The sequence below is a fragment of the Crinia signifera genome, chromosome 2, assembly GCF_055691185.1.
Source record: "Crinia signifera chromosome 2, ASM5569118v1, whole genome shotgun sequence".
NCBI lineage: Eukaryota > Metazoa > Chordata > Amphibia > Anura > Myobatrachidae > Crinia > Crinia signifera.
In genome coordinates this window covers 321,281,306-321,299,614 of record NC_139218.1, presented here as the reverse complement: position 1 = coordinate 321,299,614, position 18,309 = coordinate 321,281,306, and the positions used below count along the sequence as shown (strand labels likewise).

The following is an 18,309-nucleotide window of genomic DNA, read 5'->3' as shown; positions in this document are numbered from 1 at the left end:
CTTTGCTGCAGAGTGGTCCATGAGAGAGCTTAATGTAGCTGTATGTGGTGACCATTAAATTCAATAGCTGGAGCTTGTCTGGCCTTTTTCATTAATTCATCTGAAAGTAGTGGAGGCGGCATATGAAATCATAAGGATGTTCTGCAGGGTGCCTTTAGGGCACAGTGCTCTATTGAATACTGTCAGAGTCTGGGGCAGCTTTTAATAACACATTTAAATATTTTGGTCTATGCATTTGAGACCTTGAAGATGGACATCCTTAGGCAATCCCTTCATCCTCGGATTATTTCAACCACTTCTGTTCCAGATGTCATCCAAGCTACACTTTATATCAACCAGGGCGTGAGACTGGCAAGAGGTCAGCCTGAATGAATGAAATGCGGGTTTAGATGGATTTCTGAATCCTTTATTCAATGGACTGATAGTCATGTTGTATATCCTGGCGTGTCGGAAGTGATCGCAATTGAGATAATATAGCAATCCTATCCGAAGTCTTCCTTTTGGATTTGGTGCAAAGGTGTATGAGGCGTGGCGGAGCCAGATGCTAAATTCCTATCCATGTTTGATGGTGATGATGGGGGTAGGTAGATTGAAGTCAGAGACAGGAGCACAAAACAAGGAATGAAAGGCTGCACTCTGAGTAGATTTTGCAGGGTTATTTGTAGATTTCTTGTAATTATGGAGTTTCCTCATAGAGCAAAACTACACCGTATTAAAGCTAGATCCATGTTCGAAGCTTGTAATAGGGAGCTAGGGATATATTCAAAAACTTCACATCAGTTTCCCCTTTCGTTATGTGGTAGGTCAGGTCATAGCGACTCAAGGCACTCCAACATATGCACTGAGGAAAAGTCATCTCCCAGAGAATGTTAGCAAAGTGGCATCTTCAACGTATCAGATATAATTTCACTTACAGTGCATTCATATCTGATGATGGGGCAGATGTATTAATCCTTGGCAAAGCGATAAAGTGGAAGGAGATTACACACCAGCCAATCAGCTGTGTTTGAAATACGACAGTTGGGAGTTGATTGGCTGGTGCGTTCTTTCCACTTTATCTCTTCGCCAGGCTTAATAAATCTGCCCCAATATTACATACATTTTAGCTGCGTTTTGCATAAAGGGGACAATGAGATGTGTACTTTTTATGTGTATTTCAACCCCAAGAGACTCACATCAGCAAATGTATACAATGCCTTTGGGAATATGTATTCTAGGTATCAGAAGATGCCTTATCCACTTAGACTGTAAAGGGGTAATGTGAGTGTGCAGGTAACGCAGGCTTTGTCTGCTATCTTAGTATAATATATCTGCTGAGGGTAGCATGGCATAGCGTGTGGATGCTTCCAGCGTATAACCAGGTGATTGGAGTAGCCTCAAACAGGTGAGCCTCTGTGGCCTCCAGCAATAATGCTTGGCTTCTGGTGCCAAAATTGAGTCCGAGATTGTTAATATGATCTAGGCCTTGGACCCATTTTTTCGGGGATGTCTGCTACTCCCGGAGATTGGTGATTGGGTTGCCCTGGTCAGACTTTCCCATCTAGTGACAGCACCGTGGTCACCATACCCAGTGTGCGGCATCCACTCCCGCCATGGCAACCAGATTCACGGGCGAGGAATGGAGGGATCCTCAGTCGCCAAAGGGTGCAATGAAGTGGTTCCACGCTTCTAAAGTCACCAGGGCGAATACATGGACCTTTGTGCCAACCTCTGTTCCTGTTCTGGATGTGGTCCAGCACACGATGCCATGGCTTCTCCTTGGAGGTTGGGCCACAACCTCAGGAACACAATAGATGCGCTCCATGGCGATACCTACAGGTACTAGGGGGTTCTCCGACTGGAACTGGGGTATAGAGGGAGATCACTTTTCAGCGCCCAGGACGTTTAACCCTTTCACTGGTGGGTTTTTTTTTTGTTTTTTTTTGTTAGCGCTCCCCACTGGGCAAGCTATTCAGGGGGAGCGCTACCTTAAAAAAAAAACACCACTGTGTCCCCCTGGGCCGGGCAGCGCCGCTGATCACTGTCAGCCACTGGCCGGCCCTGCACCCCGACGCCGTGACTCGGCATGTCAGTAGCCGGTGCTGGAGACTTACATAGAAAAGCCGGGGGGAGTAGGAGGCGCGGCGGAGGAGAGGGAGCCCAGGCAGCGCTGGAGCTACCCAAGTTCAGCAATTGAACTCAGCAGCCCTGCTCAGCTCTAAACAGTGGCAATCCCGAGAATTTTCCGGGCTTGCCAGACTGGGAAATGGGGCACAGCCTGGAAAATTCTCGGGATTACAAGTTAAGGGGTTAATGTGCAAATTATAGGGATAAGGCTGGAAGCTCCCTTAAGGTGCTGCCTTACAAGTCGCAGCCCAGGCCATATCTCCTAACCAGGCCATGCCCCTCATATTTTTTTATCCTAGTGATGCCCTCTTTGAGCATACAGCTATCTAGTCAGTCTCTCCTAGGGGAAGCTGTTGAATGTCCCATGGTCTAGTGTCCCACAGCCTTGCTGACATGGAAAATTATTGTTGTCTGCTTACCATTGAATCGTGTCAGAAGTAGGCTATGGCACAGGCCTACTTCAGAGTAGGCCTGTCTCATAGCCTACGCGCTCAGTTGAGCAGGGTTTTGGCTCTTGAGTCTTTTTTTTTTTTTTCTTCTACTTGTGTGGGTTTTTTTTTTTTTTTTTAAGAGCGCTCATATGAGTGAACAGACAGTGTCAACAATGAGCTCATATTTTCAAATGGGGAAAAATACAGTAATCCAACCAATGAAATAGAAAGGTGGGGGAAGCAACAATATAAAGTAAAAAGCATTGGGGGATGAGTGGTATCAAAGGAGGGAGCAGAAATATGTCGAAAGAACATCTGGAGGAGCGTCAAGAGATGTGCGGGGACTAGTAATATATCAAAAGTATCCAACTGAGGAAGTAGAATAAGGAAGGGTGCGGCAAGTAAAGAAAACGTCCATCCTATTGCACATGGGTCCAGTGGGGGATTTAGGTATAAAGGGTGTGTGGTGTCTAACTATTTCTCAGGGTTACTGCTACTTGTTAGAGGACCCCCCCCCCCCCCCTTTTTTTTTAAATATATATAAATATAAAGAACTGGCATGTTGGTCACAAGAGGAGCTCCGATTTAAAGCTATAGTTTAATATTCAAGTGCCAGCTCCCAAAGTCCCAACCTTCAAACCCTGTGGTGCAGTGTCCCCCCTCCCCCAGCCTTCTTCAGAGAAAGATTCCACTGTAAGTGACCAAAAATTATGTCTTTTTTGGGGGGTATTTTAGTGATCATGTCTTGGTTTTGTTGTAGGAAGGACCATGAAAAGGCAGAGTTTGAGGTTCATGAAGTTTATGCTGTAGATGTTCTCATTAGCACTGGAGAAGGAAAGGTAAGATTTGTGGTATTGGTCAAACCATTAACTTGTACATACTGTGGCTACATTGTTGGGTACACCTGTGTGCAAACACTATTGACTTCTCCACCAATTATATGGCCTCAACTCAGTGTATGAAACATTCATACAGTCCCTGTCAAGAAGTGCAGTAGTTGTCAAGGCCAAAATTCACTAAATGACTGGAATGATGGGTGATAGAGAAATTCCCAGAAGATCAGCGCACAGATTTCTAAACCACACATCTATCATCCATAAGTGATACTGGGGTTCACTTAGTACGATGGGTCCAAAGGAGCCTGTGCACATAAAAAAACTTTCAAAAGGGTCTGCTGGCTCCCCTTCCCCTCCGCCTCTCCCACAGCCCAGTTTAGAAAAATGTGCCCTCAGGAGAGGATGCAAACTCTGGGAAGGGTATTCAATGTGGGGTCATGGGTGTGGAGCTGGCTCGGCAGCCGTGACCCTGTCCCATTCTCTGCGGGATTCAATGTCCTGCCTGCCATGAGGCGAGAAAGGGGTGTGGCCGGGAGTTGGCGAGCTGCGGCCGGGAGCTTGGCAATTCCCAGACGTTCTCGGCAGAACAAGCCCGACTGCTTGTGAAGTCGGGCTCATTCTGGGAGATCCGCTGTTCAGTTGTGTCGAGGAAGACCGCATTGAATAGGGCCCGGCGGCCATCTCCCCCTGACAGGAGATGGTCACCAGCGATTGAATATCCCCCTGGAGCTCCAGGAATTTTCTTCAATTTCATTTAAAAGTATTCTTTATTTCGGCATGTTGTTTGAGCATACAGCAGGGTACTCCGTTTTGGGCATACTGACCCTCTCTGGGGTGGCATCCCATACCCCGTCTGCATACACTGGCATTGATGGGTGAAATAGGGCTCTTTAGCTCTCATTTCCCACTGTATAACAGTTTTGCCAGTATAAATATCAGTAGTTCCGGTACACACACAGTTTTTCATGTGCACTGGCTCCTTTGGACCTCGTCGTACTAAGTGATCTCCAGTATCCTTACCGGTAGGGATTTAAAATCCTATTTTCCCAAGACACCGCTTTTAGCATTCAGAGAATGGTGTGTAGAACCGAAAACCTGGCTTGAACGGCTTCAGCTGTCTGAAATAGCCTTTTTAATGAGGGGGCTCTGAGAAAATTGTCAGACTGGCGGTACGCATGTGTACAACAGAAATCTGCAGAAGCGGTGTGATGTCAACATGGATCAGAATCTGTAGAGCATGTTTCTAGTAACTTGTTTAACAGTGGTCATGAATTTAGATACAAAAAATGTGTAATTAATAAAGTGGCCAATTAACTTTTGTCTATTGTGTATTACCATGTTTTCTGTAGGCAGACAGACATGCTTCTTGATTTATTTTAATTAGGCAAAAGATGCTGGACAGAGGACAACAATTTACAAAAGGGACCCCACAAAGCAGTATGGTCTGAAAATGAAAACCTCTCGTGCCTTTTTCAGCGAAGTCGAGAGGCGTTTTGGTGCCATGCCATTCACTCTCAGGTATAGTTCACTAATGGCTGCTGCCTCCTAAATACAGAGACTACTGGCAAATCAGGAGAATCTAAGATGTAATATCTGGTTTTTATCAACCTTTTTCCATTGTTTCACCATACAGTGCAATTGTTCTGGTTAATTGATCTTTAAGGAACCTAGACTTTTTTTGTATGCTTTGTATCGCATGCATGTAGCTCTTTCCCATAGGAACTGTGTGACCATGCTAATGGAATGGGCACTGGAGTACTTTCCTGGCTTAGATTTCTACATTGACTAATGCTGGCCTCAGCCTTGCTCGGTCTACTAGACTGGATTAATCCGTACTGGCCGCGAATGCTGCATGCAACCTATTGTAGATGGCTGCAATGCGTTTCCTGGCTTTCCAAGTGTAAATAGCTTCTAAACTTTTCACGTTTAATGTTTTCATGTTTAATTCCCTGTGCTCATTGCTGAAATTATTCTGTGAATAAAGTAGTATGAAAATTGTTTTTTTCTTGTCCAATTTTTCTATAGGGCATTTGAAGATGAAAAGAAGGCGCGGATGGGTGTAGTGGAATGCGCCAAGCATGAGCTCCTCCAGCCTTTCAATGTACTATATGAAAAGGAAGGTGAGCTTATGATTAAACAGGGCTTAGCACTTGCTCTTTCCTCCCTTCTTCTTTACTGATTTGTGTACAAATGTCCTTTTGGCTCCAGCACTTGTTTTCATCATGAACAGTTAGAACAATAAAGGGCAGATACAGCATTGGCTATTTGCACAGTTTTACACATGTGTGACTGCACTGGTATGTACACTTTGTTCATTATTCCTGATACAATAAACCCCTCTGGAACCGTGGTGTGGATCGTTGGAGCAATAAGTCAACCTGTAAAAAGGGTCACCATGCCATAGGTCGACAGAGGCCAAAGATTGACATGTAAAATGGGCAACATGAGTAGTTTTTGTGTTTTTTTTTTTTTTCTCATCCAGCAGAGAACACTGGAGTGATACTTACAAAGGTGCCCATACACTAGCTACTTCTACCCTCGGCGAAGTCTCCTACAATCCCCTGCCAGTCGCCTGGGACCCTCCCGGGGGCAGGATCGCATGATCCACTCTCCTGCCGCCGGGAGGGGGACTGTCACGTATGATCCCCCATGAAGTTAGGCGGTATCTGTCCTTTCCTATGGTTTTGACAGGCTGTTAACAGCTGGCACAATAAATTATAATTTCCTCCATTATGCTACTGCAGTCATTATACTGCAGTAATTGTGAACCTGATGCAGTTCAGAGGCATGCAGGCCTCCTAGAGGCTTGTACAGTTTTTCTGTTAGTCTCATTCTTTAAAGGACCTACAGTTATTTCTGTTCAAGTCTCATGTCTGACGGGGCTTGAAGGTTGTCTCTGTTTAGGTCTCAGGCATGACCAGGCTTACAGTTGTCTTTGCTTAAGTCCTTTGCCTCACGGGGCTTCCAGTTCTTCTGGTATAGTCCCAGGCATGAACCCCATAGTGCTAGGGACCTGCTCTAATGAGGAGACCTTAACGTTGGTGGGCAGGTAGATATATTTGGCCAAATGTATGCCAACATCCTCATAAATGAATTATAAAAGGAATACATGTTAGCAGTAATGATTGCATAGTGCACCTGCAAACCCCCTCTGTCCTGCATATAGTCCCATGCCTCACTGGTATGAGACTGTTTACTGCCCCGGCCTAATATAGCTTACAGTGGTCTCTGTTTGTGCCACATGTCTCACAGGACTTCTAGTTCTCTCTGGTTTAGACCCATGTTTCACAGGGAAGTCTCATAACTGCATTGCATGCCTTTATCTATGTGTCACCAGACCTCACGGGTCTGACAGGACTTAGGGGGTTTTCCTATTCAACTCCCAGGAAAAAATTATGTTTTTGTATAATGTACCCTGGGACACACAGTGAGCGCTGTGTTGCTGCTTCAAATATAATCCATGTTGGTGCCAGCTCCTGTAGCTCTTCCCTATACCCACAGTCCCAGTATTCACCATGGATTCAGAAGAAAGGATTTTCCAGGCAAGACAAATACAGTGACTGTGTGTGTATAAAACCTGTAAAGTGTTGACATTGATCAATGGAGGTGTATATGTTAGTAGGTACCCCAGTATACAGTGAAAAAGATAAACCATTTTTATATACACAATGATCAGGTCTGTGGTTTTGTGTAGATCTGCCCATAAGTAGGTGATGTGTACCGCCATGTAAATAAAAACCCAAACTCAAAATCACACACATACATTTCTTGGAATAAAATATCAGATTGGTTCTGTAAGTTGCTGAAACTACTATAACGTTAGGTATCATTGCATTTACTTTTGAGATAAAAATGATCCAATGTGAATTATTTATTTTGCTGGTGACAACATAGGTTGCCTCAATTATATCCAATCAAAGTGCAAAGACCCCTTCTAATCATTATGCTGGAGGATTCCTGATTTCTATTTCTTTGCATTATGTAACTTCTTGCTTCTTTTAATCCTCGTTTCTCAGGGGAATATGTTGCACAATTCAAGTTCACGGTTCTTTTGATGCCTAATGGTCCTATGAGAATAACAAGTGGCCCCTTTGAACCAGATGTTTACAAATCTGATCTTGAGGTGCAGGATACAGAGTTGAAGGTGGGTGCACTTTTCTGGTGTTGGCATAGTGCAATTATCGGTTTGTAACCGTGAACGAGCCTGCCGAATAAGGTGAGGCATCTACATATCTACATGTGCTGTATTTAGCATATCCTCTACATTCCACATCTAGTAGAATCACACGATTACCGGAAAGCTCCCGGTGACTCAAATGGTCACCTCTGGCAATTAGCCCTCATTGTAATGTGTATCGCATTTATCCGCGGTTGACACCTTTTGCTGTGATGATGATTTTCTGGTGGTCCTCAAAACCGAACCACTGTGTTTGTGCAAGTCTTTGGAAGGGGGGGCACGCTGGCGCACAGACTGTTAGGTGGGTCTTTGTAATGTGTTCCCCATCCCTGTATTTGGCATATACACAACTCTACAGTGGAAGAGCACATCAATAATATGAAGGTGGAGCTACCTGCTTACAATTTCCAGCTAGTAAAATTGAAAAGATGCTCTAGAGGTTGTTAGCTAAAAATATGGTAATAGTGGACAAATAATTTGCTTTCTTTAACAAGATCTTTTACTTTTCAGGCACTCCTGCAAAGTTCAGCTAGTCGGAAGACTCAGAAAAAGAAGAAAAAGAAGGTAATTCGTATACAGGGTTCTATATACTAAGTGTTAAAGAGATAAAGTGGAGTGACAATGTTTGCGCTAAACAGCCCCTGTCCTTTTTACATACAGGCTAGAACGTTGCAGTTAGGAGCGGGTTTGGCTGGTACTTATTCATTCTCCCTCTCTCTCTCTTTTTCTCAAAGGGTAAATAGACCCAAGAAAGGTCTTCTGTTCTACCCAGATAAGACTTTATAATACATTGTGTGGTCTATTTACTAATAAGTCTTAGAGAAAAAGTGTAGTTGGGAGCTGGTTGCCTAATCCTTATTTTCTCCAATGTTACAGGCTGTGTGTAAAAATGACAGGATCTAGTGCAGTCACAGTTAATCGATTTTATGTTTTTAGCCAGAATACCTTAATTCTCAATCCTAATAGTGGGACAGTTGGAAGCTATAAACAGGTGGGAAGGTTTTGTTTACGCACAACTTTCTGTGTTGTAAAGAGGGCTGGTACTGTAATTTAATCTTTAAATGAGACTTATTACAATGTTGTACGTTGCAGGCTTCAAAGAACGCTGAACAGGCTACTGCTGAAGATAATGAAGGCACAGAGTGAGGGAAAGCTTTTTGGAAATGATCGACCTGCCAGTTTATTTTTTAGTATGTGTTACTTTTGCCTCTTTCCCCCCCTCCCACCAAAAATGAATTGAAACCAATAAAAGCCTCTGTCAAGAGATTTCAGAGTGCTAGAGGATCCAGGCCTATCCCCCACCCTCTTTGGATACAAACATGGACATTGAGGAAAGGGCCTTTTTGGAATTCACATCAGACTACTTAACCAAAAAAAAATATATATATAAAGACAAAAAATAAAATCAGGCATAAAAACCAGTCTTAAGCCCCTCTTTCTAAAATAATGTTCAAAGTTTTTCTATGATTAGGATAAGTCGTCATCTTTAAGATTAAACAACTGCTGCCGCGAAGTCTGCATAAATGTTACTCTGCTCTCATGTAAATCGGTTACAGACTACCATAATACTACTACTTCTCACTGATGTGTGCATCTCATGCCATTTCTGGACACATCTACTGGAAACTTGAAATTGGAAACATCAATTGTAGGGTATAAAGCACACCGTGCGTTTAATAGATTTTGGGGAAAAACATTTTTTTTGTATTCTTTCTGAAGAGCCTTTTGATGTCCGGTTTATTTACTTGATTTATAACTGATTACATCTGTAAGAAGGTCTCCACATGCTTGCCCATACTTTGCTGCCTCCGCTGTTCTGAATCTCCTTACCACCTACACTGAATTCCTCTTCTGCACTGTAATTTCCTTAGAATACGTGATTGTTGGTCTAGAGGGGAGGGCTCATTTAGTATGGCAAGAGCAATTTAAAAGTACATATTGGAATCGTGTGCCAAAGAAAAATGTTCCCAATTCTAAAGATTCTGTTCTAGTATTAGAATTTGGTACCTAGAGATATTAAATAAAACTTTATATTGAAGGAAATTAAGAGATGGGGGCCAGCAGATTTTTTTTTTTTTCCCCCCCCAGATACAGCTGCGCTCATTGGTCGCGCTTGTCTGTCTGGCTCACCAACATCACTCTTGTGGTGCAGAAACTCTATGAAGCGTCATTGCCACTTAATGCGTTTCTTGAGCCAAGACTGAGTGTATTCGACGCACGCGTGTCACACCCGGTTCACCCCATTTACGAGTTATGTCCCATGTTGCATTTGGCACATCGCATGTGGCGATGAGCGTGGCTGCATCAAAATGTGGTGTAAATGACTACTCTGATCTTAGTCATCCAGTAACCCTATATAGTATTTCCTTTTTTTAAATTTTTGATTTGTCATAAATGGCCTTTGATCGCCATTCTTATAGAACAACGTGATAGTTACATGATACGCCTATTATGTGATTTCTTAATGAAATGGACATGCCTAAAAATCTTCCTGACAAAATGACTTTTTGAAACCATGATTCAGTTCACTGTAAGTGTGGGATGTTGATCAATTGATTCTTTTTTTTTTTTTTTAAAGCGGCAATCCATTACTAGGCTTGGTTTTTGCCTTGTAAATGATTGCTGCTTTAAAAAAAAAAAAAAAAAAAGTCTAAAGTTTGACCAGTCAGCATCTGGCACCTACAGCGAACCCAGACTCGATTACATCCAGCCAATGAAGGCTTATGTGTAGCTTACTTTTGTTCCCATTGTGTGCGCTATGACCAGCACAAAGTGGTTAAGAACCTGCAGTGGTAGGAGAAGATCCTCATGAGAATGAAGCCTATTCATTCTCTAAGCGCATCACTAGCTCCTAGTGCGTAAGTAGTCCTAAGTCCAAAAAAGAACTGCCACAAAATTGTACATGATAGGTACACTTGAAAGCAGGGCTGTACAGTAAGGGGAGCGAAAACCTAAACCACTTACTTGGGAGAACCAACATGCTTCCTAAACTCCAAATTAAAAATGAACAGAGCAGAGTGTGTCCCTGAAACTGGTATAATTCATCATACTCAAATTAATAAAATGTACAGATTTCCTTATTCATGGCTCTAAGAATATTTGTGGTTTATTCCTGTGGAAATGGTGACCCAGTTGTAGCGCTGAGAAAATGTTGCATCAAATTGTGCATTGTTAGTGCAGCAGATTGGTGATGGGATCTCCCTATTCCTTTTAGTTTACCATTGGATCACACATCCATCCAACTCTCCCCCCGCACAGGGGAATATATATATTTTTATATCATGTAATTAAAATATCAAATAATCTTATTAAGAATGCAATGTGGATTGTGCAGAACATGTGAAGTGTGGAAGATCTTCACTCTCAGATGTGTGGAAGCTTCGGAACATGAACGTCTCTCCTGCCTATGTCTGCTGCAGGAGACTTCAGTGTCCTTTTTACATCTTATGAATTGTATGTTGAAGAAAACACTGCTGGCTGAAATTGGCCCAACTTAGATTAATTTAAAGCTTTGCATTTTAAAGATGTTATACACGTTTTAACATGAATGTGATGAGAAAGGACAAACCTTTTCTTATAATGAGGAAGAGACTGGGCGACCCATGTGCATGGTAAATCCGTGTGCTGATGGAGGACTTATGGTGCAATTTCCCTGTGGGGCAGTTGCAGTCAAGGACAGGTGAAACCACTGTGACTGCAACAAGGAAGTAACATGTTTTCTACTCCATTTTACTATTGGATATGTATTTCTTTGAAATAAAAAAAAATCTGCAAGTTGTGTATAAAATTCCCTTGCAATCTGTATATTTTCCCAAATAAAATTGGATTTGACTGGTATGTTTTAGCAAAGTATTCTGTATTGATCATGTTGAAGTTGGGTTTCTGGTAGGAATTGTTATGGTCTGTTGTATGTAAGGTGCAGTAAGAAACTATACTTATTGCAGATTGGTTTGCCTGGACAGTTCCTGTCCAATTAACACAATAAAGGTGCGTTCACGTCACATGTACAGATTTTTCGGTCTGATCCATCTGGTGGGGACAAAAACCTGGAAATGTATGGGAGCAAATGCCAATCCAAAATTTCCACCCAAATGCAGGAAACCAGAAAAAAATATCTGCTTTGATAAATTTGTTATCAGAATGATGAGAACCAGGCATGTCCAACGTTGGCCCTCCAGATGTGAAACTACACATCCCAGCATGCTTTGCCACAGTTTTGCTATTAGAGAATGCTAAAACTATTGCAAAGCATGCTGGGATGTGTAGTTTCAAAACATCTGGAGGGCCAATGTTGGACGTGCCTGATTTAAACAATTGGTCTGACTGATCACTGTTTTCCAGCATTTGGGAACAATTTTTTTTTGATTGGCATTTGCTCCCATACATTTCCAGGTTTTTGTTCCCACCAGATAGATCAGACAAAAAATCTGTACGTGTTTTTGCACCTTTATTGTGTTCTACTTATTTTCTTCATTAAACGTTAGACATCTTTTAATTGAGTATCAAGATGATAGGTTGACACCATATGGTTGGCATGGTCAGGTCGACCCAAGCAAAATGGTTGACTAAGTTCAACATGAATTTTATTTTTTTTGTGGTGTTTCCACCCATGTAGACTTTGATTGAGAACTCTAAAGTGTGCCAAGCTTGGCAAGCGAAACGGTACAATGATTGGGGGTCCGCATGCTTTGGTGTCGACATTGACATAAAAAGTGTGTGAAACGCAGATGATTTTTTTTTTTTGTGGCGCTGTCGTCCTTTAGGTGTATTAGCCTAGACATTGACACAATATATCCCATCTGGCTTTTTGCTCTAACAAATATACAATAGGTGGTGGTCTGAGTGACAATTTTATTATTATTAAATGTGTTGCATGTACACTAAAATAGACTTCAATTTCATTCTCCAGTTCATAAATGCTTTGTACCCTGGCAGATTACGCAGTATTACACTACCTCCTTTTAACCTCTATACACAGATATCTGATGTGCTTTTGTTTTTTCAATCACTTGAAGGATATTGCACTGGCCTCATTAAAGTACTCAGTCACTCTAATTTTGGATATTTTTTTTTTTTTTGGGTGATAACACAAAATATTAAAGTGATTTAACCGCCACACAACTCACTATATGTGTGTTATGTTTGGGTACAGGTTTCTAAAGCAAATGTCTTAAAGGCATCCTAAGCTTCTATCTAATATGGAAAAGTGAAAAAGACAAGTGCTGTGTACAAATACTTAAGGTATTATAGAAAATCTTAGTGTGTTTTGATAAACAAACATGCATGTTTATACTGCACCCTTTTAAGGTTTTCACCGAAGACGAGTACATTACATGAGAGCAAAATCTAGGAGTCTAAAAGTGACTGAGCAATTCAAAAGGGCAAGTTCTGGTATCGAATGTAAGGAAAAAAAATGTAATTACATGTATTCAGTGCCTGGAAGATCATTATTATTATTTTTTTTATGTAATAAAAAACCTTTTTAAATAACTTAGGCAAAGGAGAATAACATTGTCCATAAATCCACACAAGGCATAAACACAATACATCACGAAATACTGCAATGAGACAACAAAGTAATTGACACTACAGTGTACTAGAATATCCATTCTGCCCACCTTAATCTCAAACTCAACCTGTACGAATAAGTTTGAGGGGTCCAAATAAAAAGTACATTTATCCCTAAGGGCCACTGGACCATTGGTAGTGGGTAAATATCTATTTATTTATTTTTTGTGATCAAGGAGCCCTCTCCTCACATGGTTTTTCTGACTGCTGTTTTTTGGACCACCTGTAGAAACCAGCATGACTGTTAACTCCCAGGTGATGTATTTGTCAAAACAGGTTCTAGTCCAAACCCCTGGGGCCATGTCAGCTGCTGCTCGGCCCTGCCCTTGTCATCCCAGCGTTTCAGAACACCGCTCCGCAGGCTGTAACACAGCAGCCAGGGGGGAGAGGAGGAGGTGCGGCCGAGCAGATAGAGCCGGGCAGCACTGAAGCTTGCGGAGTTCAATGATCAACTCATCAGCACTAAACAGTGGCAATCCTGAGAATTTTCCGTGCTTGCCAGTCTAGGCACTGAACCATAGCCTGGAAAATGCTCGGGATTACCAATGAAGGAGTTTAGACACCTGTGTTTAAAACTAGATATCTATAAAACCTGGACTGTTAGTGTAGATTGTGGTTGGGATTTATGGGAACCAAATGTTACCTTCTATAGAAAACACCAATTTGTAGCTCAGTCTTGTTACCCTGCAGGAACATCATCTGGTAGTGGAGGATCTTCAGACACACAGATGGCGCATAACTTTGCACAAGTCCAGGCTTTTTACTTATCAATGGATGATTCATGGGAGGGTTTTGCTGCATTCAATTTGCGAGGGCATTGTTCTAAGGAGGGTCAAGATAGTGCTCATGTAGACTATAGTACTGTATCTTCTAGAAAGGCATTGGGTGTGGGATCACTTATAACTGTTGGGCAAGTTTCCACTATGATGGGGTGAAATATGCTCCGCTTTTGCGCTGTGCCAGGAGACCTGGAGACGGTTTCTATTTTTTTATAGTTTTTATTTTATTTAATATTATATTAATAATATTGATTTAATAATATTGTTACTAATGCTGTGTACATACGGGGTAATATGATTGCTGGGGATATATTGCTAGCAATATATCCCCAGCAATCATATTGCTCAGTGTCTCCTTTTCATTAGCGATGAAAAGGAGACGGGGCGGAGGGGGAGCGCAGCAGCAGCAGCAGACGCCGCTGCTGTCACTTTCATGGGAAGAGGGAGGGAGCAGCGGCACGGGGCTGGGGAGATCAACGCTGATCTCCACGGCGCTGACCTCCCGTCACAGCGAGCGCCGGGGAAAGCCGCTGGTCGCAGGAGCATGCTCCTGCGACCAGCAGGGAGTGCACACGGGAGCGCGCAGCTGGCGATTTATCGCCAGCTGCGCTCCAAATCACTGGCAATATGGTCGCCCAGCGACCATATTCCCAGCGATTTTACCTAATATTGCTCCCGTGTGTACACACCTTAATATAAATATTTCTAGTTGTCCCCAAATGTTTCAGTGTAGCCCCCCACCCCCACTGCCCCAGCGTAGCTGCTCCTAAACTGTAGCGCCCCCCCGCCCCAGTAATGTAGCTGGGGTACATATATTGTTAATTGATGGTATAATTGGTTACAGGACTAGTTACAGTTTTAACAGTTGTACGTGTAGTGTGTCCCCTGCTTGGGGAGGTGTGCTGCTGAGCCTGGTGAAAAGTGAGATGTGGAGAGGAGGGAAAGCGGTTAGCTGACACGCATGCTGAAATAAATCAGAGAGTGATAACCTAACGAACTGTGCTGATGATTAACAGGGTAGTGTGTGGTGGGTATGATAAATAGTGCTGGTCTGGGGGAGTGTACCACGGATGGGATTGTTGTGGCAATGAATATATACTGAAAGTGAACAACAAGCAGTGCTCTGTCACCTCCGGGCTGAGCCCCAGCAGCGTACGGTGTCTGCGCGGCTCTCTGTGGACTCCTGTTTTACATTCTTATAACACTGGAGTCTACAGAGAGCCGTGCAGGCAATCAGCTACCGTACACTGCCGGAGCTCAGCCCAGAGGCGACGGAGCACTGCTTCTTTTACCGCTCAGTGCTGTCACTTCGTTTGTGACAGCCTGACAGGAGGAAGCTGCGGCGGCTTCTCAAGTTCTCTCCGGCAGCCGAGCGGCCATTTCCGGTGACGTACACATGCTGCGGGGGGCGGGTACAAACATATAGATATATCGCATCTGATACATCATGGGTGCAAAAGCACCCACGATGTGCCCATGATGGGTCAGATGCCGACATATCTTATGTTCAGCAGGTCCGATCACCTGATCAGATCCGATGCGCACGGGACCGCGCATCGGATCAGATCAGATGTCAAACACATGCGATTTTTGGCCGATGTCACCCGATTTATTGGCCAAAGTGCCGATATCGGGTGAAATCGGCCGAAAATCGCATAGTGTATGGGGGCCTTTACTTCAGGCTCCTTCATTCAGGACATCTATCCAGGTTAAGCTGATTCTACATTCATCTTCTATCTCCGGTTTGTTACTACTTGCAATGGTGGCTCCAGCATACCCTCCAACATGACCCATTGCATTTGGTACACAATGCTCTGTTCCTGGACTTCCCTCAAAATGTATGAGTGCAATCGCCTCAATTGAAACACCCTTCTTGTCAATTACCTAGTTCCACACAGGTGATGGCAGTCATAAATTAAGAGGGAAGTCTAGACACAGAGCATTGTTCATGTGGGAGGGTATGCTCCAATCGTCCTGCTTGAACAAGGGATAGCGTTTCTAAAGGTGCGTACACACGGGGGCGATTTTGTGTAATATCGTTGGAAATATGGTCGCCGAGCGACCATATTGCCAGCGATGGTAGTGTGCACCGGCGATATATCGCCGGGTTGCGCGCACACGTTTTTACCCCTGTAGTGGAACATGTGACCAGCTGTTTACCACTGCCGGGCTCCCCCCCCCCCCAATATATCTCCCCCGTGTGTACGGGGCTAAAAGTCTGTTTATCTTCCTTCTCATCATAGATGTGAGTCTGATGTGTTGAGTACTGTGGCTTCCCAATACCGCTTTCAGAGTTGCTAAAAAGATAAATCCTCCTGCCAATCAACCTAGATATATAGGTGCTTTACCCAACACTTTTATCAAGGAAAAAACAATTCTACAGGGTGGACATGTTAGTCCAGACATAGATCTCTAATCTTGCGAGCCAATTTCATTTTTTTTTTCTTGCCTTTGGTCTCCTTTTTTGTTTATATCCACATGCACGATCAAATCTGTTTAAAAATATGCATTACTATAAAACCCATGAAGTATTGCTGTACACCCCTGGTCGTCTTGTTTATAACAAACTGGTCCTCTGTTGCACTTTTCTGCTACATGTTGGTGGCTATGAAAAAAATGCAACATTAACTATCCTAGTCAGCGGACCGGTTCTACCTCAGCTATTATTATTTTATTTTTTACAGTTTCTTATATAGAGCAGCAAACTTGCACTTTACAATTGGAAACTGTAATTAAACAAACTGGGTAGTAACAAACAGGTACTGTAGGAGGGCTGTGCTCTCAAGCTTACAATCTCTAGGGACTCTTGTGCTTTATGCAACTTTTATAATGAGCAATTGTATGGCCTGTAATTGCCATAGACTGTACAAAAATATGCTCATTGTGCCTTCTTATATTGTTGAGGGCAGTGGCAAAAGTTTGTCCCAGTTACCTGGAGGCAAGATAAATATTGTCGCCTTCCCACCTCCCAACACACACACCACCTTATATTAATATATATGCGTATGTATGTATACTGTATATGTATGTTATCCTGATGCTCAGCATGCCGATGGTTCGAATCCCAGCATCAGAATCCAGTGTTCAAAATCCATCTGGATTTTGGTAAGTATTGTAACCCTTCACAGTTTGGGAACCACTGTTTCTCTTTCGTCCAGTCCGGTGACACAGCTTCACATTGGGATGTAGAGGGGTCCGCCAGGAGCCAGGCACCTATGCTTCAATTCTTTGGAAGCAGGCTCCTCCCTTCTGCATCACATCATGCTTCAGTTTCGTTTAGGTGCCCACAGGAGTGGGTGCAATGCTGAGTCAGAAAGGCTTTTATTTTTTTATTAAAAGTTAGCTTAGATGCAGGTTTTGCCAGTGTGTGACTTCTGTTGAAGTCAGTACACGCTGAGAGCGCAACAGGACGCTGACAGAAGCGCGTCCTGTCAGTGTTCTGTGTGCAGAGAGGGACATTCACTGAGGAATGTGCGCTCTGCACAGCGCTGAGCTCCGCTCAAGCGGAGACCTGTCCTGGGCTCCGGGGGACCCCATCCAGCGCCTTGCATAGAAGGGGATCTTGGGGACGGGTCCCCCAGCGATGGCGGCCGCCATCTTTAAGAGTTTAGAAGCTGAAATCCCCCAGGGGAGTTGAAGCTTCTTACAGGACGCCCAGCGTTTCTGGGCAACTCCAAGTGGTCCCTAGAGGGGGAGTTACTGGAGGTAGAGAGACACAGTGGGAGCGCCTGTGTGTGAGTTTGGCGCCAAAAGACGGCGGTTACCCTCACGGAAGGGAGACTTGGCTTCTCTCTTTGATCCTGGCGCCATTTCCCGTGCGTGCTGCGGAGCTGAAATAAACAGACCTGCTGAGAAGTCTCTCTGGAAAACGCTTCCCCCGCTGAATACTGGCAACAGATACAGATAAGTACACTGTGTGCATTACTCTGTGACTTTGCCTGAACGTTAAACAGTATTGTTATATTCTGATATTAACATGGCGGAAGAGTACAGTTCTGTTGCTGGGGGGGAGCGCTGGAGATGTTTTATCATTGCAAAAAATGTAATGTAAATTTATCTTGTGAACAGTTGGACCAGGGGGAATTGTGCCCTTCCTGTGAAGCTGTACCCTCTGGGTCACGGACTCATAGCCCAGGTAGAGCTGAGCCTGAGTGGGCTGTAGCTTTGGGACAGTCTGTCAAGGCTTTGACAGAGTCTGTAAATAAGCAGAGGGGATCTTTGGTGGGATCACCGGGTCCTATACCTTCATCTCAGGGATCTTTACCCTTTCACAGGGAGACCCTATATGGCTTCAAGCTATGCAGAACACGGCACAGGGTGTGCATAAAATGTCTTCTCTTTTAGAGCAGTTCACAAAAGTATCTGATGATGTCATGTTTAGACAGAGTTCTTCTATGGCACCTCCGTTAATT

General features: G+C 43.5%; 1 protein-coding gene and 1 long non-coding RNA gene across 2 annotated transcripts in view; one reads left to right on the top strand and one right to left on the bottom strand.

Moving 5' to 3' along the window:
* The window catches only part of PA2G4 (proliferation-associated 2G4), a 50,259-nt gene extending 38,872 nt beyond the window's left edge, over positions 1 to 11,387 (top strand). Inside the window, exons 8-13 of the mRNA XM_083169171.1 lie at positions 3,298 to 3,376; positions 4,758 to 4,891; positions 5,399 to 5,493; positions 7,390 to 7,517; positions 8,061 to 8,114; positions 8,643 to 11,387. Coding sequence (XP_083025297.1) covers positions 3,298 to 3,376; positions 4,758 to 4,891; positions 5,399 to 5,493; positions 7,390 to 7,517; positions 8,061 to 8,114; positions 8,643 to 8,696 — 544 coding nt within the window. The 3' untranslated portion in view covers positions 8,697 to 11,387. The remainder of the gene's footprint in view (positions 1 to 3,297; positions 3,377 to 4,757; positions 4,892 to 5,398; positions 5,494 to 7,389; positions 7,518 to 8,060; positions 8,115 to 8,642) is intronic.
* LOC146057668 (uncharacterized) overlaps positions 1 to 18,309 on the bottom strand; it is a 70,040-nt gene that overhangs the window by 6,493 nt on the left and 45,238 nt on the right. The gene's annotated exons all lie outside the window — the stretch shown is intronic.